Source organism: Sabethes cyaneus, chromosome 2 (genome assembly GCF_943734655.1).
Source record: "Sabethes cyaneus chromosome 2, idSabCyanKW18_F2, whole genome shotgun sequence".
Classification (NCBI taxonomy): domain Eukaryota; kingdom Metazoa; phylum Arthropoda; class Insecta; order Diptera; family Culicidae; genus Sabethes; species Sabethes cyaneus.
The window spans coordinates 151900347-151920555 of NC_071354.1; the positions used below are offsets into that span (position 1 = coordinate 151900347).

Here is a 20209-nt window from a genome sequence, read left to right on the forward strand (position 1 = left end):
ACGGAGTTCAAATTAAAAAGTGTTCAGATTAAAAATGGTCAAACGAACGGGGGTCCACGGTAAACCAAGATTATCAATATTATTTGCACGTTGAAATTCATGTGTACGGTCTTTTAGTAACGCCATGTTTATTTTTATCGGTGTAGAACTTTACTTCCAAGCCGTTTTTCGAGAAAAACATCGTACTAGATCGCTTTTCAGACGTGGTGAGTTACATGACACTGACAGTCGACGGACTAGCACAAAAGCCAAAAGCATCAAAAAGTTTACAGCAGCACAGTGGACTTCCTGGCTCGGTTGATATTTCTTTGGTAAAGCAGTCTGATTTCTGTACTGGGTACGTGTGTGAGTCGTCGAGGTGTGTGCATTTAAAGATTAAGTTTTTCCGGTTCTTTATTACTGTTGACTGAAGCGCTTGATTGTTTTTCAAAAATAAGTGAATATCAGTCACTCAAGCTACTTCCATTCAACAAACTGCTGGGCTGGCATACCGATTTTGGTCAGCCCGAAAGTGATACCTAAAGAAGATTAGAAAAATCAGGGCGGTGGAAAGATAGCAAAATTACTCATCGCTTTGAAGTAAGCTGAACGTTGTACTAGAAAGAGTGTCGAAGAAAATTCATCGAAGCGGTGAGTTACTGTGGTGTTATAATATTGCGCAGTGTTGCTGCTTCTGTAAAATTAAATTTGTTGAACTTTTCGAATTATGTATAGTGAACTTACGTGTTTCAACATAATGGTTATGTTGATGTTACACACAATCTAAACCTATTTAAAACATTTGAAATTTAATGATAATTGTGCACCCCACAAGTATCGTTCAGAACCAGACGCAAGAAGCTCAGTATATACTATTTCCAGTATTTTTTCAACCATTTTATTACATCGGCATATTAAAATGAAATGCACATCAATACATGGGATCTTATAAAAGTGATGGTAATGAAAAGTGCTTTTTATTACCTGTTGTTTACTAACTATACTTTTTTAAGTTTAGGAAAACTTCATTTTTCTAGGGGCGGTTAAGTCTTTCCTAGGGGGGGATTTCTTAATCACTTCGGGTTAGAGCTAGATGAAGTTTTTATCAGCTTGTCAAAAAGACTCGGTAACCTTGCAGCTACAATACACAATACAGCTTGAGTAACCAACATTTGTTAAATGCACAAAATTATATAGTGTAGTAATTGCAAAATCTTATGCAAATCCAAATTTGGTTGTGGACATCAGTCGTTTGCGTCATTGTCCATAGAAATATGTTATTTTTGCTCGACAACACAACTAAACTCTGGTATTATTTATCATTATGTGAAATTTGTCTTAGATATGTTAGATAACAACAATGTTCACCATTTTGACGATTCTGAATTTTATTAGAAAATGGGATTTATAAAATTTTATAAATTTCTTTTATCTTTTTTCTAGGAAGACTAGCAGCACTGGTTCCAATCGAGTGAACATAAGTGAACACATCATCAAACTTCAAGTTCGTTGTAAAAGAATCCAACGAAGTAAATTCGTATGTACAAGTGTCAAAAAGAAAAGAAAAAACTTGGGAGCTGGTAGTTGTACAGTGAGTGTTGTGTGATAACATAAAAGGAGCTAGTTGTACAAAATTTAAAATATTTCCTTGAGTGAAGTGCATTTTTAGTTTTTACTATAGTTCATTCATTTACTGTGTACGATTAATAGTACGTAAAATTCCAAAGTAGGAGTACATCACAGTAGCGATCGACACAAATCGGAACACAACACACTTCACAAGAAAATGGCAGATGTGGATGATGTGATAAGTGACCAGGAGAAGATTCGTATCGTGAACGATTTCATCCTGCATGCTCCTCCGGGGGAGTTTAACGAAGTGTTCAACGACGTTCGGGAGCTGCTGAACGATGACCGGCTCCTGAAGGAAGGTGCTAGTGCAGCATGTGCCCAGTACAACAAAGATCAGCTTACGCCCGTGATTCTGGAGGGCTCAGAACTAGCCGTATTAGTCACAGAGTTCAACGATCTTGGTAAGTGCTAGTTTAGTATACTTCACCCCATAAGCCACCAAGCCAAGTATTAGAAGACAAAAAGTAGCAGAGCATGAAAACAATACTTGATACGTCTCGAATCACGGAGATAGTACTTTATTTATAGAAACCTGTTTCCACTGCTACAGCTATCGAATAGCAGTTGTTGAAAAGCAAGAAAGAGAATCGTATTTATTTTGGTAAGAATTACCTTGGACACACTGTAGAATTTTTAGTATAGCAAGGCTCATTCACCTTGATTAATACATAATATTCCTTCGAACATCACATATGCACATTTTTACGATCTTTGTCTAATTCGAGATATATCAGACAAAACTTTGTGATTCGTAAATTACAAAGTAATTTTATGTTGAGCGCTGGAATAACGTGTTTTGCAACTTGAAAAGTGTTCCACAAAAAATACTAAAAGTTGCATATTAATTACTCATTTGTCTGTAGTTGATAGCATTCTATTATACGGACTATCATAATAGGGGTACCTACTTGGGAAAACAAATGTAGTTCAGAGGTCTTTGAAATGAATGAATTCACCAATTGACGCTTTAAACTTGCTGTACTAAGAAAAGATAAACATACAAGTTGAAGATATGAGTAAATACAGCAACTTCTTTCTCTGTGTTTTATTTTTATTAATGTTTTTAGAATTGCTGTTACGCATAATACAAGCAAATATTGAGAAAATTGGGACATCTCTGTCCTAAGGCTGTATGGGAAGTTTACACATTTCGTCTGCAAAAGTTATTAATAAACAGTTCATTGACACAATTGAGTGCCTACATAACAATGCTTCTATTACATTCTAAAACAGTAATAATCAGATTTATATGGTATATAATTTTGTTGAATTTAGTATCGGAAGTCATCATAGATCTAACTTTGATTATTCCTGTTGATCCCATTCAACAGGATTGAATGTGAACACAAGTAGCTTGTGTTAGTGCCGTATTTCACTCTCAATCAGAAATGATTTGATCATTTTTATTAATTTAGTAACATATAACATGTTCTACATTCCACCATACAGTTTTTTTAAAACCTAAGGGCTAAATAAAGCTAAAACACGTTTTCATTCTTCGCGGTTGATATCGATATCTAAACTTGACAAAAAGTGGTTAACTTGGCATTGTAGGCTGGTATTACTCATCGAGCTTAGTATACAGTCAGTCAAAAAAGTATTTGGACACTCTATACATTAGCATGTTTTTTGATAATATTTCTCAGTTATCTTTGCAAATGGTGCGAATATACACTCGAGTCGCTTTTTACGCGAAGTATTATACGTCCCGCGTAAATCAAAACCGCGTAAAAAACCGCGTAAATTCCGAAATTCGCGTAAAAAAACCGCGTAATTTTCGAAATTCGCGTAAAAAAGCGCGTAAATTCCAAAATTCGCGTAAAAAAAACAAAATGTAAAAAACAAACCGCGTAAATAGCGTCTTCAGTGTATATTTTTAGGAAAATCATACCGGTATAGTGACGAATCCACGAAAGTTTCCATTTCTGCGCGCCTTTTTTTAATTTTCCTATTTCCTCAAGTTTGTTACATTAATTGAATTTTCATTCAGTTCTATCCAAAAAAATTAAATTGCCCCAGAGCTTGCCATGCTATGCACCCCCACATTGCTTGACTTATTCTGCGAGGCGTTAAAGTAATGCAATATTATCAAAAAATAATCTACAGAGTACAGAGTGTCCGCATATTTTTGCGACTGACTGTATACTCACGTTTGGAACACGATATGTTACCTACATGTATGATTATTATCTATCAGTTTTCGGTTTCCCTAATATACCCTAATTGACCGTCAAAAGTGCGTAACGAGCCTTTAGATATCATCTGAGTTTTGGCCTGAAGATTCCTTAGGTTCGTTTATGGAATACTAGCTGACCCGACAAACTTCGTATTGCCACAAATTAACCTGTGTTGTACATAAATCATGAATCTCGGATGATCTTTGTCACTATCTCGAGTTTTGCAAGCCCCCCAGTGGGCGGCGCTTCCGACGGCGGGTCACCGGCAACACTCGCGACCGGCTCGTCCTGAATGATCTAGTGTTACTATAGATAGTTTTGATTGTTATTGATTAATGTTTTATGGAAGAGTCTCGAATTTCTCGAGTTGGATTAGTTTTTGAGTTTCGCAAAAATTTCTGTTTTATTTGTATGAGAGTCCATATCTCCCTACCACAGGGGTGAGAGGTCGGTCTCTAACTATCATAAAATAAATTCAAGACTGAAAAATCTCCTACATGCTAAATTTGGTTCCATTTGCTTGATTAGAACTCAAATTATAAGGAAATTTGTATTTCATTTGTATGGGAGCCCACCCTCTTAAAAGGGAAAGGGGTCGTAATACACCACAGAAAAAAAATTCTGCCATCTAAAACTCTCACATGCCAAATTTGGTTCCATTTGCTTGATTAGTTCTAAAGTTATGAGCAAATTTGTATTTCGTTTGAATGGGAGCCCCCCCCCCCTCCTAAAAAGGTAAGAAGTCCTAATTCATAATGGGAAAAATGGTTGCCTCCAAAAACACCCACATGCCAAATATGGTTCCATTTGCTTGATTAGTTCTCGAATTATGAGGAAATTTGTATTTCATTTGTATAGGAGCCCCCCCTACTAAAGTGAGGAGAGGTCCTAATTCATCATAGAAAAAAATCTTGCCTCCAAAAACACCTACATGCCAAAGTTTGTTCCATTTGCTTGATTAGTTCTCGAGTTATGAGGAAATTTATATTTAGCTTATATAGGAGCTTCCCCCTCCTAAAGTGGGGAGGTGTCCCAATTCATCATAAAAAATATTCTTGTCTTCGAAAACCTTCACATGCCAAATTTGGTTCCATTTGCTTGATTAGTTCTCGAGTTATGAGGAAATTTGTATTTCGCTTGTATAGGAGCCCCCCCTCCTAAAGTAGGGAGGGGTCCCAATTCGTCATAGAAAAAATTTTGGTCTCCAAAAACACACACATGCCAAATTTGGTTCCATTTGCTTGATTAGTTCTCGAGTTATGAGGAAATTTGTATTTCATTTGTACAGGAGCCCCCCCTCTTAAAGTGGGGAGGGGCCTAATTCATCATAGAAAATATTCTTGCCTTCGAAAACCTTCACATGCCAAATTTGGTTCCATTTGCTTGATTAGTTCTCGAGTTATGAGGAAATTTGTATTTCGCTTGTATATGAGCCCCCCCTCCTAAAGTAGGGAGGGGTCCCAATTCATCATAGAAAATATTCTTGCCTTCGAAAACCTTCACATGCCAAATTTGGTTCCATTTGCTTGATTAGTTCTCGAGTTATGAGGAAATTTGTATTTCGCTTGTATAGGAGCCCCCCCTCCTAAAGTGGGGAGGGGTCCCAATTCATCATAGAAAAAATTTTGGTCTCCAAAAACACACACATGCCAAATTTGGTTCCATTTGCTTGATTAGTTCTCGAGTTATGAGGAAATTTGTATGGAAGCCCCCCCTCTTAAAGGGGAGAGGAGTTATAATTCCCCTTATAAAGAGGGGAGGGGTCTCAAATTACCCTAGAATAAATTCTTGTCACCGAAAACACCCACATGCCAAATTTGGTTCTATTTGCTTGATTAGTTCTCGAGTTATGCAGAAATTTGTGTTTCATTTGTATGGGAGCCCCCCCTCTTAGTGGGGGGAGGGGTCTCTAACCATCACTAAAACCTTCCCTGGCCCCAAAAACCTCTACATGCAAATTTTCACGCCGATTGGTTCAGTAGTTTTCGATTCTATAAGGAACAAAATACAGACAGACAGACAGACAGACAGACAGACAGACAGACAGACAGACAGACAGACAGACAGACAGACAGACAGACAGAAATCCTTCTTTATAGGTATAGATACCATTATATTTAAATGTTATTTTCGAGCGAAGCATTTCTTCTCTTTTGCAGTAAAAGATGAATTCGAGAACATCCAAGCAAAGCAAAGCCTAGGTGCTACATTCCGTTATCGAAACTTGACCTTCTGTTTTTATACGACAGACTTCGCAGCCAGCGAGAACATCATATCATCTATTTATCATGATTCAGCTAGGTACGGCTTCCACGCCATTTGTTAAAAATCGATAGCTGCTGCTGGAAAGCTGAGTCATCAGGCAAGCCCTTAAAAGAAAATATTTTTGAATGTTTTTTAGATTTTTTGCTGGATTGTCTGCGGGTATTTAGAAGCTGTTTGAGTAAAAAATTGACGATTTTAAAGTAGAAATACCAGCGATCCGATGTGCTCCGTGGACTGCTCCGGGGGATTCCAGAATAAGCAATGAAATGTTGAACAAAAATCAGACGACTGGCTTGTTAGACCTGGGGTGACATTGCGATTCTCGTTTTGAGTGATTTTGGTTCGTTTCGCTCATTCGTTTAACGTGGTCGAAACTAACCAAAATCACTCGAAACGAGAATCGCAATGTGACCCCTGCATCGCACCTCGAAGCTAACCGGGCAATTTAACCCATTAAAGGGTGACCCATGCAAATTGCACCACGGAAGAAACGCTGCAGAAAATTACCTAATTGACCGAACCTTATCAAACTTTCAGGCAATAAAATATAACAAATTTGTAAGCTTTTGGCATATTTATTTCATTCAACTTCAATACCAAAACCGTATGCTCGCACCTTACGCTTAACTTCACTGATAAGGTTTTGTACAACATATGGCTGCAGCTTCTTCTGTACGTAAACCCACTTTTTCTTCATGTCTTCCTCAGATTTGAGCTCGTTGGGATGCTTTCGTAGTGCCTGCTTTATAACAGCCCAGTATTTTTCGATGCGCCTTAGTTCAGGTGCGCTGGGAGGGTCCTTGGATACGAAAGTAACCCCATTGGCTTTGTACCACTCCAGGACATCGTCTGAGTAGTGGCGCGAAGCTAGATACGGCTTAAAGATCGTAGGATCCTCGTGTAGCTTCAACAGAGGAAGCAGACGCTTCTGTAGACACTCCTTGAGATAGATCTGCCCGTTTACAGTCACGAACGGCGCACTCCGTTTACCACATGAGCAGATCGCTTGCCAAATCAAGTATTTCTTAGCAAACTTTGAAAGTTTCTGCTTCCTTACTTTCTCTGGAACATGTGCTAGGCGGTAAAGAACAGTAGCCTGGAAGCTGCCGGAAGTCCGCCTTGACGTAAGTCTCATCATCCATGATGAGACATTATGGCTTCGTCAGCGTCTGGGTGTACAGTTTCCACGCCCGTGACTTTCCCACGGTGTAAGAGTTTCGTAGTAACGTTTAACCACACGACTTACAGTTGAGTGCACGATTCCGAGTTGTTTTCCGATGTCCCGATAAGATAGTTAAAGATTTTCCAGGTGCTTGTGTAAAATCAATTCGCGACGTTTCTTTTCGGGTGATCCCTTATTTTCCAATTTTCGAGAAACTGACAGCGATAAAAATACAGTGTAAACAATACACTCTAAACTACTTCCACCAACATTTTAAAGAGAAAATACTCAATGGGTAATTTTCTACAGCGTTTCTTTCGTGATGCAATTTATTGTGGGACACCCTTTATTCTTGTCGTATGAAATTTACGTATGAAACTAGCAAAACGTAAACAATGAGGAATGTCACTTTGATAATTTGCAAGTACATTTTCAAGTCTTAATTAAAATGAAAGTGAGAAAAATCGAGTTTAAAGACATAAATTGGCGTAGAATAAAGCAATCTTATAGTTTCCCAACAATACTGCACTAAATCTGTGCGTTCATGATTAAAATCTAAGTTTTCTGGTTGATCCCCTCGGAATGAGCCTCAAAGCATTGAAATTCGAACAACGAAATTTGCCCAATGCTGTTTCGCCTTGTTTTGATTTTTTGTTTGGTTTCGCCTGTTTACATGCGCCTGTGTTTTGAAAACAACGTAGTTTCGCTCTTTACTATCGCCTGTTTACAAAACGATTTGCAAATGAGCCTGGTAAAAGGGCTAAACTGCAATTTGACATTTGTTTTGATTAAACACCTCTGTCGCCCATCACTAAAAACTTTTTTTAAATAATTCTATCGATTATCACAGAAAAAACGAATCTTGACATAGATATAATCAGTCTTTTTAAGGCTGATGGAATAATAAACCGATTTGTTTACATTTTGATAGTTGCGCCCTAATCGCGAATCACTCCGGATTTTTTTCTGTGTGGGCTTATCGTGACCACTTTGATTTATCGTAAAAATATCCGCGTATATGCTGTATTCTGTACTGCATTTCTGTGTTTTATCATAATTGAATAAGCAGTAAGCTTATATTTTATTACTAATTGTGCTTGCATGTCTCGTATGTCTTTTATTTTTTGAATTCAGATATATTACAGAACTGAAATAAATCATGTAAATTTCTGCTAAAAAATATTGAATCATTTGGTTCTAGATGTTCTTTTTCTTCAGAAGTAAAAAAAGGCATATTCGCGCCATAATTTTTTTCACAATTTTTTTGAATTCTTATTTTCGAAAGATGAAAACTCTTGAACGCATGTTCAGAATCCTGAAATGTTAATATCTTAATGTCAAGAGATAGTCTACAGACGGCCTTACTCGTTAGCGGGGGGTTCTGAAAATAGTCCCATACTCAAGTCAGGTTATGAGGGTTGTGACAATAATCCCATACTTAAGTCACTCGACATGGATTGGCCTTGACTCTACTCACGACCATATTCGCTCGTCAAAGTTGATTATTCGCCCTTACGGTTTCGGTGCCTTCTTTATAGGGATTTCCAAAAAAACACGTTGCTGGAAATAAAAGGAGGGAGCTGAAAAGGAGAGAGCCAAACGAAGAAAAAGGGTTTTGTGGACCCCCGTTCGTTTGACCGTTTTCAATCTAAACACTTTTTAATTTGAACCCGCTGGTTTGCACAACGTGCAAATTAAAAATAGTTCAAATGTCATTCTCTACATGGCATCATTTGGTTATGCAGACAATGCACATAAACACGATTTATTTGTACTGATTTAGCGTGTTTAATCGGTTTTACATCACGTTTTCCCGACGATTATGATAGAAATCCGATCGGAGAATGAACTATTCGCTGCTGACTGAATCAAACCACCAAAACAATAACAAAGAGCAGGGCGACCGGTTCATACAAGTTTCAGCATATTTAGGGTTGCTAGCTGTTCATATTAGAACAAACCCCGTTAGTTTGCATGAGCAATCGCTCAAACGGACGGGGTCCACTGTAGAAGATTGTTCCCATCAATCCCTTGAACCAAACTACTTCGTGAAGAATCTTTACCATAACAATGATTTTTTATCTTTATTTACATCTCTTTGTTTTTTCTTATTCTACGCTAAAATATCCACTTCGTGCGCTGGAAGATGATTTTCCAGGGGGCTGATATGACGTCATATTTTCGTTGCTCACTTTAAAAAAAACGGTAAACGCGAAATGAGTTTACAACACGAAATTAATTAACCATTTTCGCAATTTCGCGTATTTCGAATCAATTGCCCGCCTGGTATCGGCTAAGTGATGCTCAAACCAAACCAAATTTAACAACTCAATACATCCGACGAGGTTGATAGCTTGAGGCCATCCATGCAGTTGTCAGCTTGAGGTCGTTCTATGTAGGCTACGTTTTGTTTGTGTAGGAATAGGAAGTGTTCTTCCCGTGTATTTTCCTTAGTGCACTCAACTTAGAAAAGCTCTTTCTGTAACAAAAAAACCGCTGTACTGGCGTCTGTTGATACTACGCGGAATACGACTTTGTCGATTTGCACCTATACGCTAACAAATTGTACAATTTATTTGCACATTCATGCATTAAACCACATATTTACCGACTTAAACTAGACAATTACTGTCTATCTTCGTTTAGCTGGGTAAAATCTTAAATCTTTGATAAGGTTATATGGTAAACAAAAACGTCAAATTCATGTTTTTCATTCGTCTAATAAATTACATTTGTTGCATCCTTTTTGATTGACCAAGGTCATTCCATTGCATTTCTTTTTGTTCAACGAAAGATGTTTGGCCTACAGTTTCTGCAGTTATTGAATGCCATATATTATTTACAGATACTAATTTAAAGTTTACGACGATAACGCATGCCTTTTTTATAGAAATGAGTTTGTCTGACTATTTTATACAGTCAGACCACCTCGTTTACTATATGTATATCTATATCAAACAACCCAGTTCAAATTTTATATGATAGTGACATCAGCAAGGACGTCATGCTTTTCCCATAAACTACTGGAAGGGATGAACTGGAAGTGGTCCACTCGTTCAGTATCTCCGCAAGAAGAAAAAAAACTCATCCACAGATTCTGATAGCAGCAGCCAGCCCAAAAGGTATGGCACGGTAACATTCATTTCTCGCCAGTGTTTTTGCCTTATATGGTATGGTACCGCGCAGAATCGTCTCTGTTACTCCGCTATAAAGCAAGCAAGTGTTGTTTCATGTGCAAGCAATATATTGATAAGTTCAAAGAAATAGAGAAAGACAGGAAATAAGTATCAGCTGGTACGTCGAACATGGTGTGTACGGTTTTGTTGCGATATCTTAAACAAACTGAGCCTTGCAGCTGATAACAACACGCAGCGATCACGTTACAATGCGGGCTTCGAAATTGATTTAATTTTGGAAACCTTAATATATGCTTAACCAACGGAATAATGTATATGTTTTGAACGTTTTGTTTGGCAAGCTAAAATTGTGTCTTAGGCAGCTAAGTGAAATGAAGATAAAGATGTAACTAAACGGTGAAAGTTATAACTTACTGGTACATTTTGTACTGCGCACTTCAAAATTTGACAATTTAATTGTCGCTGAATCAGTAATGGTGTGAATTGTGACTCGTCTTTATAGCATCTGATTAGACTTTAAGGTGGAGGGGTTTGACTCCTGTACTTATGTTGAAATGTAGTGCATGCGGTTGTAATATGGGTAATATTCAAGAATTGCGATGCTGTTAGATATAGGTTTATAATGGTGTTGTTAGGTTTCCCACAGTAAAAAAATTTCTGCATATTTTTTAAGTATTGGCATCAATACCAATCGGGTCGACAGGACAAATACATAAAGTTACAATGCTTAATGGCTTAGTATCTTTTCATTGTATTTCACCCACTTCTTCGGTGGTTGCTTTGAACTCGTTAAACTCATTAATGGAATTAGGCTGAAAATGTTATAACCATTTGTGACTATGTTGGGAATCTGTCTTGTCTAATAAATAGTAAGATTCTTATCTGGAATCGATTTTATTAGTCTTTTCTCTGAGATACGGACATGGCAATATGTAACCATTTTTTAAAAATTGTACGCAATCGACCTACAATGCATGTGGGCTAGCTGCAACCACTTTGGGTACAATGAACCACCTGTTGCATCAATGATCGCTGATATAAAGTCCTACCAGCGGAACGAAAAATACGTAGCGATAAAACATAAAAACTTATGACGTAACCGACGGGCAATTTTGCCCTCCCTGCAGACAAACAGATTATTGGACAATATATATTGGAAATGAAGCAAAATTGTAGGTTTTCTTTGTAAACAATTAAAAAATGTGTTTTTTTAATAATTGAAGCGATTGAACACGTTTGTGGCACAGTAGAACATCTTTACCGTAAAAATGTTTCTTTGTATGAGCCAGAGATCACGTTTCAATTTATTTTTGAAAACCTTCATATTCAAAGCCGCCAAATTATTCGAAGCCCTCAAATAATGAATCTTGGAAACATGATCAGATTACGGGAATCTTTGCACTTTACAATATAAGGATTTTTGAAAATACACTGAAGTCGTTTTTTACGCGGTTTGTTTTTTACACGACTATTTTTACGCGAATTTCGGAATTTACGCGGATGTGCTCAAAACGTCTATTTTTCGCGTAGTGTTGAAATCTACAGTTTTTTTTACGCGAAATTTTAATTTTTTTACGCTAATTTTGGAATTTACGCGGTTTTTTACGCGATTTTCGGAATTTACGCGGCTTTGATTTATGCGGGACATGTTCTTCGCGTAAAAAGCGACTTAAGTGTAGCTAAAAGCGAGTTTTCATACTATACATTTAAAGAAATGAAATGAAAATTCCTGATGCGCTTAGAGCCGTCCGTCAGGCTTTGATTGATGCGAAAGTTTTTTCAATTGTTGGCAAAAAATGCGTTCTAGCAATGGTCATAAATAGCTAAATTTATTATATTAGCATTAGTATATGAGGATATTAGTTTATCGTAGATGGCTATATAATCGCATTATATACCTGGCTACGTTTGAACAACCGCAAGGAAAATAAGTAGGAATGTTAGTGTAGCATTAACTTTTGAAAGGGCAGGGAACCCATACTACTTTCATACATGTTACAGGAACACAGGGGATATCGTGTTAGTAGGGCAAGACAAACAATAAGGATCATGAGGAAGCTATATTCAATGATAAAGCGTATGTAGTAAATATGGAGTATATATGGACAAAAGTAGAACAGTCTCGCCAAAAATCCTTCGAATGTGATACAATTGCATCATTTGAGTTTTCATCAGACACAATTTCAGCGTTACGGGACTAAATTAGGTACCATTTTACTGTGTAAATCGGTTCTTGTTTCACCAAATTTTCGGCAAATAGCCTGCGGCAAATGACTAAAGAGGAGTTCACTTTGCAGTCGTATGCCAGGGATTTGAATAGGAACTGATTTGCGTGGCGGGCGTTGTGTCCCGTAACAGTGCATCTCATATCCAATAATTATTTTAATTTTTCATTCCGATATCCATGTACATTACTTAAACTTGTTACAGCCAAAGTTTTCATTGTACAGTAGGAGGTGCTTGATGAGCTAAAACGAAACAAATCATTAATATGACATATTAGGTTTACCTGCTGCCAATGCCGTGTGGCTCGGCCGTCTGGCCAAAATCGCAGTTTTGAGATCAGGCATCCGACAACCACGCAGCATCGCACCTCCTAGCTTAGCTACTCAATAGAGCATTACCGGGCATGGTCGTGTAGAGGCGCTAGGTGGGAGCTTGGGCTGGCAAAAGCTATGTTGGTCGCTTTCTGGTTAGCCTTCCCCATATCATACCCATAAATAAATTTATTATTTATCTGCCTAAATTCTACTTTGCTAAGCAATGATACTAAAGTTAATGTTTGAAAAATGAAGACATTTGCTGAAAAACATCAACATTTCTGTCGATTCCGAATAATCTGCCAAAACCGGTATTTTACCGGTACACGCTATGTCCGAAAACACTTATTATTTAACTTTCATGCTCCTCAGATTTCCCTTCAGAAGATATTAATATTGATCAAAACAATGAATTTAACGAAGAACTAACAATATTCTAGCGTTTATTTTTAATTCCCATCGTAGGAAGGAAAGCCACTCTAATTTTCATCATTTATTAGGTAGATTTAATGAATACTCCAAAAATTCTGCTGCTGATTTTACTCAAACACACTTACCTTTCGATTCGTGCCCTTTGAATTCACTAAAAAGCGATTATGAAAGCATTTTATTCAAATTACGCAACTGACTTTATATCTTAAATTTATCGTACCGTTTTAAAATCCGTCCATCAAAATTTTTCATCGTCCGAACTAAAAATCACAATAATTTTTACGAAGCTAGCGGGCATGTATTTGTGTAGGACGGCATGACAAATGTTATTCTGCAAAATTTCTGCAGGTCGTGCAAGTTTTCTCGGCTGCAGAATAACGACAATGCATTGCGTGAGTCATTTTCATTTTATGAATAACGGAAATTGAAACGATTAGTCGACATTTTCTTCTTCGTCGCGCGAGAAAACGTAGGAAATTTGGCTGCTGGGGATTCTTTAATGAAATATGGCATTTAAATAAATCTCAGCTCACTTTGATTGATCGCATATGTTAGTCAACAAAATAAAATATTGAGAAACAACTAGTTGTGTCATAAAAATCGCTGATATTTTTAATAATTTGTGTTGGATAGGACGGGAATAGGCAATTACGACGAAGCAGAAACATACCCTATCTTGGCTTTTTTTTATAAAAAAAATGCCATTTTCAAGTTTATACAGGGGTTTCCGAAAATTATACTCACTTACTTATGTGTCCATATCCGCCGGTCCGGCAGAACGAAGGTATAAAATCAGAGATCTCCACTGCTGACGGTTACCAGCCATGGCTTTTCCCTGTCGCCAGGACGGGTTCTCGTCTACAGCCCGGATGTCGTTGGCTAAGCTCCGCCGCCATGAGCCTCTGGGTCTGCCTCTTCTACGCTGCCCTTGGAGATTCCAGTCGAGTGCTTCTCTACAAACCTCGTTCGCTCCTTTCCTCAACGTGTGTCCGATCCACTTCCACCTACGTTCACGAATTTCTGTGGCTATCGGCCGTTGATGACACCGACGATGGAGTTCCTCATTGGATATCCAGTTATCAGGCCACCAGGCACGAATGATGTATCGCAGGCACCGTTTAATGAATACCTGAAGTTTTTGCGTTGTCTCCGCTGAGACGCATAACGTTTCGCAGGCATACAGCGGATTTAACGTTTGATGGTTTGATTTTTTTCTCACTGAAAAGAAAAGCAATTTAAAAACTAAAAATCGATTTTCCAACACAGACCATCTCAGAAATTGATGATTATTTTCTGAAGATAGATAATAATGTGGCCTACTTTAATAGCTTTAAACACGAACTTAACAGGGACTTTGCGGAAAGTAAATAAAAGTGAACTTTACACTTTGACTGCTGTATCTATTCTGAATCGCTAATTACACTTTGATTACAGATAAACTTCTGATATCGAAATCGATCAACATCATTAATATAAATGACAGCTAGATGGGTTTGGACATCTAAGCCGACTATCTAAAGATCAACTTTTACACTATACGTGATCACTATCCGAACTGTATGTATATTACACCTATCCACCTTTTTGCGCGCTTGCGCACAATGTTTATTTGCACGGGAAAAGGAGGATAAGTCTCCCACACATGCAAAATGGTCATATTTACGAGAAAATGTTTTCCTAACTAAAACTTATAGTTATGTATATCATTTTTCAGTGTGTATATGAAAAAGATTTTGTTAGAATTTTTTTTCTCGTAAGTAAAACATCCAATGCCTTCGATGGTGTGTTTCTTATTGCATTTGTTATTAAGAGAGTGGCTAGCCTTTGAAGTCTTTTGAACTTTTTTGGGTAGATTTCTCTTTCGTTTTTGACTACCTACCAGACTAATGAAGCATAAGTAATCATGGGTCTCACAATAGCCGAACAGATCCAATGCATCATTTTTTATTTCAGTCCCTTATTGCTTACCAAAGGTTCTTTTTAGATATCCTTAGAGCATTTGTAGATTTGCTTACTGCTTGCTCGAGATGTGTCTTCCAATTAAGTATTCCTAACATACATCATGCTTTTCGCATATTATGCCTATCGTTTATTATGTCGATCGTTCACTATGCCAAACGTCCATTATGCTTAATGCATTTATGCCTAACGTTCATTATGCCTAATGTCCGTATGTCTATTGTTCGTATGCCTAATGGGGTACTGCCCAGTTTTATCAACATTCGTTTTAAGCAACACATCGTTTTTTAACTACCCTTTTATGCTGATTTTCTCATGTTATCTAACATGTTTAAACATGTAACGTTTTTAGTGTTCGCAGTTATCATTGAATACCTATTATAGAGTATAACATAAAACTGCTCAAGCTCATACTATAAAACTTTTTGTCTCATAAAAATTATACACTGTTAGCTGTGTAATGAATGCTAGTTAGTCAGTTGAAATTCATATGTGCTCAATTGGGATGGTCTTGGTATGGTCATAAAATCGTCAATCGATTTAAATGATGAGTTTGAAAAAGATTAATCTTTAATTAATCTTAAAAGCAAGCAGACGGTTTCATTTCTTTTGTTAACCACGTCCACATTATTGTTTGTTTCAATAAATTATGAATCCAGAAACAATACCTGAATGCGTTGGGGACATATGTCAGCTTACTTTCCACCGCTCCGCTGTTTATTCTTAGATTATCACAGCAAGCAAGCATTATAAACCGGATTTCCAGTTACACATCGAGTCTACAGTGTATGACTCACCATGCGGTAACCACAATACCACGAAATGCAATCGCACACGATTAACGTACCTTGCTTTGGCGCTATCAGCTTTCGTTTTCTATGAAAAAATTGCGTGATAAACAAAAACAACAAAATATTCAATTTACATTATATATCTGTCGCTCTTTTCCAGGTGGTGGCCGGTTCTTCGACCCGCGGACGAAACAAAGTTTCAAGTTTGATCACCTTCGCAAAGAGGCCTCCGATCTGCAGAATCATGATGGCGATCACATTTCGGAGCAATGGCGCGCGATGCTTGATATCGAATCGCTGACCTATAGTGCGAACCATTATCGCAACGGATCCTGTTCCACCTACGGCCGCACCAGCAATGGACAGATCACGTTAAATGTGTGTATCGAAGACCATCAATTCCAGCCGAAAAACTTTTGGAACGGACGGTGGCGTTCGGTGTGGTCCATTACATTTCCAGCAACCGGAGGTGGTACGGCTGAACTCAAGGGGATGCTCAAACTGCAAGTGCACTATTACGAGGATGGCAACGTGCAGTTGGTTTCCTCGAAGGATTGCCGCGAGTCGGTTGTCATTACAAACGAAGCTGCCACCGCCAAGGAGATTATACGACTGATTGAAGAGAATGAGCACGATTACCAGACGGCAATATCGGAAAACTACCAGACGATGTCGGACACGACGTTTAAGGCGTTGCGGAGACAGCTCCCAGTCACAAGAACAAAAATCGACTGGAGCAAGATTGTGTCGTACAGTATCGGCAAGGAACTGAAAACACAGTAATCGAGCAGTTTCGATTAAATATGGGGGAAGGCAAAGTCCAATGGATGCGCTTAACATGAAACAAAATAAAAAAATACGCAACACACAGTGCATAGGAGATCGTATTCCGCGCTGCCGCGGTCTAGTAAAAATAACAAGCACGAGAGTGTTACCGCGCAGCGCAAGATTAGCCAGCAGAAAATTGTAACATATTCAACAATTGTTTCCAAAACGCAAAAATATTTAAAACAGCAACATCGTCTTTTTACAATAAACGTACGCAACAACAAAAATCAAACAATGTCACTCACACTAAATTATGCGGAAACCTGCACTGAATAAGGCCCGATTGGCGTAAGAAGAGTCCATTTACGTTCAGTTATTAAGACTTCGTTTTTTGAAAATTTATATTTGCATTTGTTCTACCTCTGCTACTCTACAGATGTCAGAAGAGATGAAGTGTCTAGACAATCTCGTTCGATACCCATTAAAATCCACATGCCTCCCAACCAACATGAATCGATTCCATGGCTTACGTACACAAATGCATTTTCGATAAGGCGAACGTAGAGTACTAACTTTAATTTGGGAAATCGAAAATTTGCTTATGCCAAACGGGAAAAGCCCAATAAAAACACTCCTATATGACAACTAAAGCCAATTTATCTCCGAAATGCAAGGCTGGACAAACACCGGGGAAGAATATTGCTGTAAATGCATCGCTCTAGGGATAGGAAAGAAAGTTAATCTAGTGAGCAGATATAAAAATCCGAATTCAATTATAAAACGAACAAGAAAATTAATACTAACATATTACTACACACACACACATACCTAGGACAAGGACAACTCGAATTCATCGGCGTTTTGCTCGGTGGAAAGACCTTTTTTATTAGATACAAAGTTACGCGTTTACGCGGTTCAACACCGTGCAAGTGTATTCATTTGAGTATATCAATCGATTAGAAGCTGCAGGAATGCTGCTGCAGAGTAACATAGTTTATAAAAATAGCTACGGCAAAAATCGCCAGAGGTGTTAGTCAGCATGCAATTTGATTAGGCGACAGTTAATGCGCTCAATAGTTTAATGTTGTAGTTTACAACCCTCAACAGTGACAACGCACCCGTCCCTTAACACCTACCATGGTTTGGTTTTATTTTTTTCTCCTTACTTCTCTTAGTATACCCAACCAGTATCGGTGCTGCATTCAGAAGATGCTCGACTGGGGGAGCCCACTTAGCGACAGACAGCATGAATTGAAATCAATACGTATATTGACGACGTGGATTTCGATCAAACTAAAACTAGCCGTTTGTTTCAGAAATGTGATTGATTAATTAAACAAACTTGTTTTTAGCAAAATCAATGTGCATCTTCGCGTCTCTATTCATGGCAAGTTGTTTTACATCCTTTCAAATATTTGAGTGCGGTGATTTCTAGTTGAAATGTACTCGTGTATACATGCTATTTCAGTTTCCATCTTATTTCTTCGTATTCATAAGTAATATTACCGGCCTTATTCTTGTTTACGACGTGTCAGTTTTATGATCGATTCAAGATGGTATTCGTACATGCGCTAGCCAAATCGCAGAGACGATTGATACGATCTTATCTGATGCGAAAAAAAATATAATAGGACTTATTCAGTAATAAAAAATGTATCACAGACATACAATTTTCCAAACGAACTGAATAGTGATCGAATGTAATAGGAACAGTTTCACTGTAGGGTATGGTAAATCCATGTATCCTTGAAGAAGTATGTATGCTAGTAACATTTCACAGTCATAGCTTGTTCCTGTAGAATCCCTAAGGATGTGGAAAGAAAGTGGTGCATCGAAGCATGCAGCAATCCTCACTCCCGAAATCAGAAGCAAACAGAACAAAAATGGTGGTTACAAGTAGGACCACGTGCTGCGCAACAAACAGTAGTTATGTTAACCAGAAACGAGAACATTTCATTCTTAATCAAGAATAAGATATAAGCAAAAATTCAAGCCACGTCTGAAAGCTAATCGCGTACAACATAAACACGGTCTTACAATTAGGCAAGCAAAGCGAAAAAGTAATAAAAAAAACAATGAATCGATAAATTAACGCTAAAATATGAGAAAACAATTCAGACAAACATTTACGCTGACACACGCAGCTGTAATGAAAATGTTAGGTTGAAGCAGATGAACAATGAATAGAGGCGTTCCACGCAAATTCGCGGATGGATCCGAAGTGAATTTTTCGGCTTTGGCTGAAAAGTTAAATATTTATTTACTATAAGAAAATAAGTTCCTTCAAACTGTCAATTTGCGCCATTTTTGATTATGGTTTTATATTTTTAAAGCGCATTTAAAAATAAATTTTAAGGAAACTTGCAATTTCAAAAATATGTATCGTAAGAACTGTTTATAACATTGAAAAACTGCCCTCGGCATATTTGGTCAATTTAAGGTGATGCACAAAAAAATTATCTTGGTGTTTTCCTTAGAAAAGTGACATTTTGCTAATCTCTATTTTATTGTACTATTTCCCAAAGTGCTCACGTTTGTGAGCATTACTATAAAATTTATTCGAACAATTAAACCTGGGACATAAAAGTTTTGTCTATGTTATTTCCTATTTTCATGTAATGTTTTTACATCTAAATTTTGAAAAGACAAAAGATTTAATGCTACCTGCTTTTGTTTTCATATCCAACCCATAACAAAATGTTGCGAATAAAATTTATACCATACAGAAGTCAAAGTGAAAATTATTTTTATGCTATTGTGTCTGCAACTTTGTTATCCTGTAGTTGTTCAAATACACTCTCTCCTTTGAAATATAAAATAAAATTTAAAATGGCAAGCGGTGTGAAACGTCCTTAAGAAGTCATGGTGAATGAGTACGTAAATTTTCAGCCGAACTTCGAGAAAGTCGAAACGAAATTTTTATTTATATTGTTCATTTGCCATGGAATGCCTCAACAGTAAAATGATAAACAGTAACGCAACACATGCAAGATGCGCTGAGTAATTATGAGGAAAATAAAAACTTGAAAACAAGGTAAGAAAAAAAAAACAACTATATTAAAATTGAAAAAAAAATAAAATAATGTATATTTAATTATTATTACATATATATGAAAATTAAATAAAAATTCATATAAAAACGTGCACCGGCCGGGGAAGTGACGAGTATCGTAGTATCCGAAATCAAACTTTTAAATGACATGATGATATTTTCTATCTCTAGGTACATAATCGTTTGGGAACAGAGAACAAAACTAGAACAAAATATTAACAAGTGAGCATTTTTTGAAATAAAGTAGGTTATTTCAATCAATTTATCAGTATCTCTAAATGCCGCTGGACATGATTCAATCTTTTTATGTTTGAA

The 20209-nt window shown here is 37.3% G+C and overlaps 1 protein-coding gene across 3 annotated transcripts; it reads left to right on the forward strand.

Annotated features, from left to right (window-relative positions):
- Positions 1-247: 247 nt before the first annotated feature.
- On the forward strand, positions 248-19892 carry LOC128733383 (F-actin-capping protein subunit alpha). Of its 3 annotated transcripts, none has more exons than XM_053826937.1 (3): positions 248-358; positions 1423-2012; positions 16235-19892. In XM_053826937.1, exons 2-3 carry the CDS (start codon positions 1766-1768, stop codon positions 16855-16857), a joined length of 870 nt encoding a protein of 289 aa, XP_053682912.1. In that variant the 5' UTR covers positions 248-358; positions 1423-1765; the 3' UTR covers positions 16858-19892. The 3 variants fall into 3 exon arrangements, with proteins under 3 accessions (XP_053682912.1, XP_053682913.1, XP_053682911.1); XM_053826938.1 differs by having other exon boundaries at positions 266-337; XM_053826936.1 differs by lacking the exon at positions 248-358 and adding an exon at positions 365-630.
- Positions 19893-20209: the final 317 nt, after the last annotated feature.

Bases quoted from the DNA above. Each gene is read 5' to 3' on its own strand.
- LOC128733383 (XM_053826937.1), top strand. From the start codon at position 1,766: ATGGCAGATGTGGATGATGTGATAAGTGACCAGGAGAAGATTCGTATC. The intron at 2,013-16,234 runs GTAAGTGCTAGT...GCTCTTTTCCAG, and splicing joins CACAGAGTTCAACGATCTTG to GTGGTGGCCGGTTCTTCGAC.